This window comes from Atta colombica, unplaced genomic scaffold (assembly GCF_001594045.1).
Source record: "Atta colombica isolate Treedump-2 unplaced genomic scaffold, Acol1.0 scaffold107, whole genome shotgun sequence".
NCBI classification, from domain to species: Eukaryota; Metazoa; Arthropoda; class Insecta; order Hymenoptera; family Formicidae; genus Atta; species Atta colombica.
This window is the reverse complement of record NW_017259192.1, coordinates 316,508-327,453: the sequence shown is the minus strand read 5'-3', so window position 1 is coordinate 327,453 and position 10,946 is coordinate 316,508. Positions and strand designations below refer to the sequence as shown.

Below are 10,946 nucleotides of genomic sequence, written 5' to 3'. Positions count from 1 at the left end.
TATGTATATATACATAAATATATTTCCATTTATTATTAAAAGAGAGATATAGTATTTTATTTAAAAAAAAACACCAAAAAAAAACGTCTTTTTAGCAAATAATACATCAAATGCTATATTCGTTTACGTCGTACCATGTGTGACGCTTTTATGATATCTTTATCTTAAGTTAATGCAGTTTGCGAAAAAAAATAAGTAAACTTCGAATGCGCATTTGTATGTACGCAATATTATGATATAAGAATACCAGGTGTATATATAACATTCGCATGGATGCGCAGTCATTAAAAGTAATGAAAACATTTGATGACTAATCTGTTCAGAAACTGGCTTCAAATTTTATAAGTCAATAATATAAAATTGTTAGAAATTTGCCCCAATATTTAACTGTATTCAATTATGCGCAATTACACTTGTTCTTATGCATAGTACGATATTTTTTAATCAATATTAGTTACAGAATATAAGAAAAGATACACATTAAGAATAAAGAAATTTAAAATAATATCATATATTGTATGCCATTAAAATATAAATTTACAAGTTTCGGAGTGCTTCATACTATGTATAATTTTATTTTTTAAAGTAATATAATTATTCGTGATAAAAAAATAAAAAATTCGGGATAAAAAAATAATTATTAGCGATATTGATTAGAAATATAAAAGATACAAAATATTTAGTTTTAATTGTTATGATAATACAAATATTGATACCCAATGATTTTAGATTGTTTTCAATTATTTCTATCAATATTTTTTTTTAAATCAATGATATATATCCTGGTTTTGAAAACATATGCCTTGAAAAGGAAAGAATGAATCAGAAAGAAATTACAAAAACGAAGTCAAGGTAGTGGTGAGCGTTGTGAAAGTGTATTCCTTTTCGATATAAAGTGCGTCCCTTTCTTGTGTTACATGACCGCGATTTGTCTCTTAACGTTTATAATCTACATCTTGTTCGAAATCATAAATTATTACGAACAATAACGTGATTGTTATCCATATCAAATTTTTGACATGATTGTTGCAGAAGATAAACAATTTATATTATCCATATTTATATTTCAATACATCGTTCATAGACAATACTAGATGTTTTATTAATTGCTAAATCTTCTATATATTAATAATTTCCTATATATTCTTTGTTTGTAATTACTTTGTTTGTAATTATTTTCAGATTAATTTTTTGAACTCTTCTACTATGAATGAATTTTCATGACTACTTGAGTATGAACTTCTTGAGTTTAATACAGTTATTATGATTAAAATTTTGACAGTTTAAAATAACATTTGATAAAAGTTTATTTTTTTACATTAAAATAGTGCTAATTAATACATTTTGCAATCCATAAAGACATAAAAAAAGAGTTCTTAATTGTGAGGATAAATTTTTATTCAGAGTAATGTTAATGAAAAATATAAATAATATATAAAATATATAAATAATATATAAAAATCCTATATATTTCTATTCCTATATATTTCTAAATTTTTTTAAATAAATGCTTCTTACAAGAAAAGGATCAAGTAATATACATACGGATTTTATCATAACTTCAAATAATTTTAATTTATTATAATTTATAAGATGCAAAATTCAAACATTCATGAGAAATTTAAATAAAAAGTTTCTCGTGCGCTTTCTGTACCTATACTATAAATATAAATGACAGTTTCTACTCGATTGATGTGAAATGAACCAAACAATCACAAATAAAGCAAGGTCATGTAATATAAATAAAATTTATTACTTGTTATGTTACGCTTACTATTTGCCAACTTTGTTCAAAGGCACACGAGAAATTTTTTATGCGAATTTCTCACGAATAACTTAAATATTTATTACGTCGTTCCATTTGAATTAGTGGGATAAAACACTGACTGAAACATATATATTTAAAGTATGAAAAGAATGGTTTTACTAAAGTATATATTTAGCTAGATATAAATCTGAAAATAATGTTCTTGGATTATCAAAATAATTATGTGAGACGCTATTATTAGAATATAAAAAATTTTGTAGCATTGCTCATCGTGCTTGAATTTTTTACACAATTGTTTTCACAAACTTTTCAGATTTATATCTATTTAAATTATTAGATACTTCAGTAAAATCTTTTTTTTTTACATATACCCTGCACATATCTATTCTTTTGTATATATTTATTTCTGTTGAAGGAATTACAATTATTTTCTCTTAATGTAATTGTCGTTGAGAGAAAATGATTGAGAAAATAAATTCATGAACGTTATTATATTAATTTCACTTGACAATTCACAGATCTAAATCTAGAAAATCCATTATTTTGCTTGACTGACTAACAAACGCTTCTTACTCAATGACAATATAAGCATTCAGGACACACGTTGTGCTATTTTAATTTTGTTGCATTCCATCCATCTTGGGTATGTCACGGTCATCATCATACGTGCCGACCCGCTCAAGTCATCCAACGATCGAGAGATGACGTAAAGTTTATATTAGTCCAATTAAGTGTACAATATTCGCCTATGGCGATATACAAATATTACAAAACAATTATTTGCCGACATTAATTTGTTGCCACAATTAATTTGTTGTACATTAGTGATTAAGGATTTTAAATTATTATGATTAGTAATAATATAATTATATAATTTGATGTATAATTATGTCAGAGTATATATTTATATTCTTATCTTCCTCTTCTAGGAAAAATCTATGTCACCCTTATATTGTGAATGTAGATTGGATTAGAATCGTGACTTGCGAATTGTTGATTAATCAATTGAATTGATGAATCAGCGATTCGTAGTTTGCAAATCCGAATATAATCCGCATTCACAAAGCGTAGTATAACACGAGCTTTACGGAGTTTCGAACTGAAATGCGCGCGTGTTTGTTAATCCATGAGTAACATTCTCGAAAGTTACCCGATGTATCTAAATATAACATGGAAGTGGATCGTTGTTAAGTTCGGTGCGCGTGCCTCGATTTCCTATTACTTCCGATTCAATAGCTCTTTATACATTCAAATCATATTAATTATTGATAAAATATTTTTATAACACATCTCATATGTATATACATATATGTATACATAGATACATATATAGTATATGTATATTTATTAATATTTAATTCAATATTAAAGCACACATAAAATTTTTATTGTGCGAAGAAACAACGTCAAATTTTGTTATTAAATAACTTCCTCCACGAGAAGGCAAGTAAAACACAAAAATGTTAACACACAAGAACTACGGAAATGATCAAAAAGTTGAATTTAGACTCGCGGTCATTAAAATAGCAATAAATATCACGATGATATATTAAGGTCACCATGGTCACGATATATCATCGTAGACTATAGCACACAATTGGTTGTAACGCTGTTACGTCTTCCGGTTTCTGATAAACTATAAATGTAAGATTCTTGATATCGCTAATTACAAGAATTTTTATCTGAACATATAATAAGTGCAAGAAGATATTCATACAGAGGAAAATTTTATTAAAAAAAAACCTTGTTTGTAGAAAATATATTAATTAACAATTTTGTATAAATTTCTTGATTTTATACAAATATCTTTTTAATTCTTTGTATGTTCACAAATAATACAATTTTTTATTTTCGTTTTTAGAGATAATACATTTTAATTTGCACATTTTTTTAGGTAAAATGATTTCGAGAAATATAGTTTATTATTTGTTAATAAATTTTTAATTAATATTCACTTTCTGAAAATGAAAAACTTTTTTAAAAAATTTCTCCCGTATACAAATACTTTAACTAATTATATAACAAATGGGATTTTATCACGATAAAATGAGATAAAGAAACCGCTGATAGTTCCGCAGCAAATATAAGAGAAAAAGGATTCGATCTACGTTGCCAATTTTATATGAAATAAACTGATTTACTTCTCTTAACTTTTTTATTATGCTTGTACATACTTATGTATACAAAATGTAATTGTGTTTCGCGGAAGTTTAATAGTATCACACGTGTTGTCAAACGGCGTATTACATATTTTACAATATGCAATTTATGTCTTTTTAAAAGAGGCACTTTAACACCATGTACTTCCGGTTTCGTTTATACGACTGTAGTATGATTATATCGATTATCGTGTCTCCATTTCTCTTTACCGTTCATTACGTTTTCATACGACTTACATTCTGTGCTTATAGTCATTGTATTTGCATTTATACGGCGCATTTTCGGTGTCCATCAATATACACGTAATCGTAACTCATCGTGTAATTTTATAAATCTAGATGTAATGTTTTTTTCACAAACGAAAGTGCATCCTTTTTCTATTTTAATGAATAGCATGCATAATTAATTAATTTCTATATTATTTCTTTTCTATTTACAGATCAGACGAAATGACTACAATTACGAGGCTGTCGATCATAAAATTTCTTGAGCTTGTAAGTATATATAATAAATATAATGCACAAGATGTTATATTATTTGTTTTATACATATCGTATTATTTATTTTTAATAAAATTGGTATAGATTTATCATTACAAAACTGAATTAATTACCAAAGCTTAGAAAATTAAATGGCATCACATTTTATGCGCTGTTTTTGTTATTATATATTTTTCATTATTCGACACTAGATTGTTGGAACAAAGTTTTATCAACTTTAACAGCGTAATATTTTATTATCTTTATGAAAAAGAGTGTAGATATATATACATCAATATAAATTTAAAGAAATTACAGCATAAATTCTCTTAATACTCATTTCAATATAGATTTTATACAGCATTGTAAATGAGAAAAATTATGATTATGATAAATCAGATTTTCTTATTCACAGTCTCAATCGTATGTGTAACTTCACATTACAAAACATTAATTAACATAACTAGAAACGCAAGGACATAACTAGAAACAGGTTACACCTGCAAACTAGAAGAATAAATTACTCTAAAGAGCTCTTCTATTCTTAGGAAGCGAAATTACGTAGAAAACTGAATTCTCGAGAAAGTGCGTGATTCAAGCTGCATAAAACTATTATAGTGTTTCATGCATATATTTCTAGCCGCAAGAGAAACATTATCCTCGAGGTTGCTTCATACTTCTTTAAGAGCTCCACCATGCCCTCGAATTTATTTTTAACGTTACTGCGCTGTTTCTTCCGATCGATTAATCCAATTTCTCGATCGAGATTTAAATTATGCTTTCGAAATCAAGAAAATTAACGTCCACCTAGAAGCCATCAGACTTCATTGTTGATTACGCGACACGCTGCATAGTTTTCGCGATTCGTAAGACGATGAGAATGGAGAGTGACATAATCCGTGCTTATTACCGCAAAGATTGTCCTCCCTTTTCTTATTACGGTCCGCTTCAAGTCATCCGGAAGTCGATTGATGCAAGAAGTTTCCGTTAGGATTCTTTGAGTCCTACGTGCCATAAGAAACCTGCGCCTTTTGTGTAGTAAGCTCGTTTATATTTGTAAGCGATGGAAAATTATAGCTCGATACCACATGAAAAGAAAAGGTTTTGCTGAAGTATCTAAAAATTTAACTAAATTTGAAAATAATTTTATTGTATTATGAAAATGAATATGTAAGATGCTTAAATTATTTGAATATAGTTGCTAAAATATGAAAAAAAATTTGTGCAGCATTGTTTGAATTTTCTTACTATTTTGATGGTCAACAAAATTATTTTTTGATCTGTTTAAATTTTTATTTATATTTATTAATGTTTCAGAAAAATAGAATTCTTCCTTTCCTATAAGTTTCGATTTCAATAATGCATTGAAATGATTTCATTTTTTCCTCACATTAACTTAATATAATACTAAAAATATAAAGTAGCTATTATGTGTAAAGACGCAAAATGATAAAAGACATTATTAATTAAAGTCTAATTTAAAAAAAGGCAGTTAAAAAATTTATTTCGAACATATACATTTATTTAAATTTGTTTTCAAATTAACGCTCTTTAAGGATGTATCCTGAGTCATTTTTACAAATGTGTTAATATAAATTATATAGGTATAAAAGTTATCATAACATTATGTTTTTATTGAACAACACATTTTTGTAGTTTATTTATAATTTTTATTGTTATAAATTAAAATTTAAATAAGAGAACTTTAAATTTTTTTGTAAATATTTTGTAAAAATTTTTTGTAAGTATTCAAAATAACTGGTGTAAAGTTTCATTGCGATATACTGATAAAGATTTAAAACAAATAAATATTTTGTTTATTTATTGGACAACTAGCCCATGTATCGCAATACTTTACATAACTAATCTTAAATATATAAAGTACTTACATTAAAAAAATTGAAATTTTTATCACTTATTTTATAATTTTTCATACATTTTTATTCACGCGCGCGCGCAAGTACAAGATTTAAAAAATATTACTATTTATTAAAATAATTTATGAATCATAAGTTATAGTTATAAGTTATCCAGATAATAAACTGTCACCAAAAAAATTTATTGTATTATTTTTAAATTCGATTTAGAATGATCTGTAACTTTTTTTTTTCGTTATTTTAAAATATCTCAGATACATCCTTACAACATCATGCTTGCAATAGCAGCAAACACGAGTTATGTTTCGATGCTAAGAGCACGCGCAGCGATATCATAAGAGCGTGAGACCTGGTCCAGTCAGAAATGATAATGGAATCGACATCGAATCGACGCATATATCTTTACGTGACTACGTCTGATGGCTCCTAAATATAATTTTAGCTCCTTTCTTTGTTTGATTTCTTGATAAAATTTTAATGACTATACAATGTTATTTCACAATTATTTCTTAGCTAAATAATGTAAAATATTTTAATTTTCTTGCCAATGAGCCATATATTTACATTAATTTATAAATGAAAAGCGTAGCATTTAAAATGAATTAATAAGTATTATTAATATACACACACGACGTTACGTCGAATAAATATAAAAAAATAGTTATTCTTGTTTTGCATAAAATAAAAACATTATATACAAATATATGAATTAAATTGACAAATATATAACTGAAATAATAGCGATTAATAATAACTGAATTAATAGTGATGTGTATAGATAAATTTGCGCTGCTTTCTTGACACACAAAGTATATATTTATATTGCTAATGTATCGATATAATGGCACTCCTTAGTGACGAAGCTCTGACTATAGTAGATATAAATGAGATGTGTGTATCACGTGCTTATCGACACGTGGGTGACCAAGTCCGAGCGATTCTTTGAGATATACTATATTGTGATGTTAGGCAGAATGTATTCATCGCATCGAAGGCCGACTTGTGTAATTTTAATGTTGACGCCATGGATGACTTAAAGATGAAAATTATATATTGCGAAATAAAATGCCCAGAAATTTATGCACATTTCTCGCTTACCTACCTATCTTCAACTTTCATTACTTATCAATTTGTTAAAGAGAGATAATCAGTATTATTATTTAATTTCTTATACATTATTATTATATTATAATAAGCATTAAACAATATTCTATATCATGGAAATAAACATCGATTCTTTTTAATTAAAATAAAAGTATCTAAATTTGTATAAATATTGTAAATATTGTTTTTATAGATTATACATTCCATGAACTTTTGAAAATCTTTGGTTCAATCAATTTTAAGATCTGCCTTAATCGAAAATATTTGTTGTGTTTATACATAATGACATACTTTATGTAGATATTATTCTTACGTGTTTATAACTGTGTTAATAATCCGGCGGACTATATTAAACGATCACATTTATGACCTGTTATCTAGAAATAAAAACTTGCCAACTGGGACATAGTAGTGGGCAGAATAGTGGGCAATATTTTATTTATGATGATATTGAAAGAGAGTCGATGTACCCTCTCTGGATCGACCCAGTTTCGTAGGCGATATCCGTACTTTTGCTTTGTAGTAAAAAAAACCTGCTAGTTTCTGTATGAATGATAAAAGCAAGAGATAATTGAGAGTACAATAAAGTTTTATTTCTGATAGACCTTTGTTCTTGATGAAAAAAAAAGAAGATATTTTAGCGCATAGGCTAAGAAAAATGTTTTATCCATTAAATGTATATTTCTGATTACAGCTCTTGGTGTGCATCCTTATCGGATTGCACTACAATTCCTTCAATGGGGGAGATCAACCTACCGCGATGATAACCATGGGAACCTTTGGGGGCTATCTGATTATTCTGGTCGGCTTGTTTATCGGCAGCGTGATGGGGACGCCAGTGAACCGTCGCGTGGTATGTTTCAATAGATATTGTAGGATAAATTTTTCATCAGATAGAAATCGTAATATAAAGTTATACAGAAACGCAAAGTGTGACAAGCCAATAATTCCAAAAATATAGAAAATGTTTAAAATATAAAAAAACGTTTTTAATCAATTGATGTAAAGAATACACAGTTACTTTGAAAAATTATCCATTTAGTTTACATATATTTATGGCATGTCGTATTTTACATGAGCTACTCCATGTATAAATGGAATTCGTGGAAAATTTGAAACACCGCGAGATTCAAATGTCTAAGGAAACTAGTGAAATTAAAGAAGCTATGGCTGTGTTCCAAAATTGACTGCCAATATTGAAAATTTATAGTGCACGTAACATAAACTGTAGCATTTTCAATGCTGACAGTAAATTTAGAACACAGCCTATATTTAAATTATTCCCTAATTGACACTAATAAAAAGTAACAAATATAACATTGATGTTACTTTTAAGTGATATTAACTGGGTCGTAACTTGATACATTATTTCTTAATTTATATCCGGGAAAAATGTTATATATATGGATATATTTTATAAATAATTATATATGTAATTATATATAATTGTATATAATTGTATATAAAATACATCAATTTTAATTATATAGAATTTTAAATTATATGAAATTTTTCCCATGTGTATATATCTACATAATAGATTACATAGTTAATATAGTAATGTGTATAAATTAAAATACGTTAATAGCTTTACGATTGACAGAGTATCATATACAGATTTTTACAAATGCAACTTTTTATCTTTTAGGATCTTTTCTTCTCCCTCATTGGATGTGCTTTGTTCATCGCTGCGGGTGCACTTAATATCGACTATTTCTCGAAGATATCATACAAGTCGACATTTCGCGATACTGGCTTGGCTAAAGGCTCTCTCAGTATTATTGAGGGTGCCGTTTTCCTTGTGGACGCGTTCCTCACTTTTCGGGGGGAGAACTGAGATTTGAGTCGCTTTTAAGTTACAACGAGGGACTGCGCGGCCGGTAATCGGTGTTAATCACATTCCGCGATCGGCGGAAATCTTTTCTAATCTGTAAGAGATTGGATACTGCCAAAGAGTTTCCCGAAAGAAACTTTCTTTTCAGCGGGGTACCCAAGTGTAGCCGAACGCGCATCATACGCGCGGCGTCGCGAAGTTCCGCCGATTTCTCTGAATTATGCGAAGCACGAGTTACGAAGCTTCGCAATTCACTTGTGCCATTTGTCTTGCACTTCGCACGAAGTGTCCGTTTCATCGGGATTAATCCACCTTTCTTTCACTTAACTTGTCATTTTGGTGTAAAATCTTCACAAATTTAATAAAGATAAAATATTCCCTAGACTTTCTCTTACTAATAAAGAAAAATTTCTGGATTATTTAAATGGTCATGCTTTTGAATATAAATGCGACTTCGCGATGATATTTAACCGATGATAGTACAAAACGTGCAGGGATCATGACAATGATACATTCTTGCATATTATACAGCCTTGGCTGTAAGTATAAAGCATCTTCAATTTGTTCCTTCAAAAAATGATGGTATTAAATGCCAATAAGGAAGACTAATGAGATATTAAAATTATTTAAAAAATAAATATTATTTTTTAATAAAAATATTTTTTAATTTGTTTTTTATTAAAATGTCAATTTTGGAAGTGCTTTATATTTAATCGAACATATACATTATATATATTATATATTAATATTAATAAGCGGCAGTCCCTTTGTAGAAGCAAGGCCAGTTGGTATTATAATCATTATATACTCGTACTGATATCACATTTGTAAGTTTAAGTCATGTTTGAGATTTGACAAGTAGCGATAATAAGAAAAATAAGGAACGATATCATCATGACATATTTTTATATACATAAATTATACAACATCATTTGATTGTATCTTGATGCTGAATAAATTAGTTATGTCCGCCATCCTTTCATGAGTATTCGCAAAATATTTATCTTTTATTTGTATGTTTTTACACTATGACTTTAACAATAAAGAAAAACTGATGAATGAAAAGATTAAAGACGTTTTCGTATCGGCATATCTTCCTATGAAGATGTTTCCTCTTTTTAATCGATATGTTGATTGAAAAATAAGAAAATATTTACAAGTGTTATCGTGTTGTGCTAGATACGCGATATTATAAGGTATCTATTTTTTATTTCTGCACTAGTCTGCACTAGACAGAACTCTCTCTTTCTCACTTTCATCAAATATAAAATATATACCTATTTTACTTTAAGTTTCAAAAGTATACAATAGTTCAACTATTGGGAGTACAAATTAGTTCGGTCCGTTTTCTTAAAGATAGCTCCAGCTGTTGTGAATGGTTCATACTGACAGCTGATTTTGGCGGTTTTAGAGAAGTTAAACATCTGCTAATAATATTCAGTTATATCGCTTTGAGTTTCATACAAAAACCTTGATTTTTATTGTGTTTGAAATATCGAATTTTGTGTTAACCAAGCAGGCGGGAGGTTTTGATTTTCTGCTTTAATTGGAAGAAAAGTGCGGCTGAAGCCTATCGAATGCTTGTGTGACTCGAAGTTTATGTGTGACTGCTCGAACTGATGATTCATGTAGGGAATGGTTTCAAGGATGGAGATTCAGCGTTGAAGACAAGCCTCGCTCTAGACAGCCAAAAAAAATTCGAAAACAAAGAATTAGAGGCATTA

The 10,946-nt window shown here is 28.1% G+C and overlaps 1 protein-coding gene across 1 annotated transcript in view; it reads left to right on the top strand.

Annotated features, from left to right (window-relative positions):
• Window positions 1-10,281, top strand: part of LOC108692210 — a 10,765-nt gene extending 484 nt beyond the window's left edge. Inside the window, exons 2-4 of the mRNA XM_018200386.1 lie at window positions 4,368-4,422; window positions 8,083-8,241; window positions 9,037-10,281. Of these exons, the coding sequence (XP_018055875.1) occupies window positions 4,378-4,422; window positions 8,083-8,241; window positions 9,037-9,225 (393 nt within the window). The 5' untranslated portion in view covers window positions 4,368-4,377 and the 3' untranslated portion in view covers window positions 9,226-10,281. The remainder of the gene's footprint in view (window positions 1-4,367; window positions 4,423-8,082; window positions 8,242-9,036) is intronic.
• The last annotated feature ends 665 nt before the right edge of the window (window positions 10,282-10,946 follow it).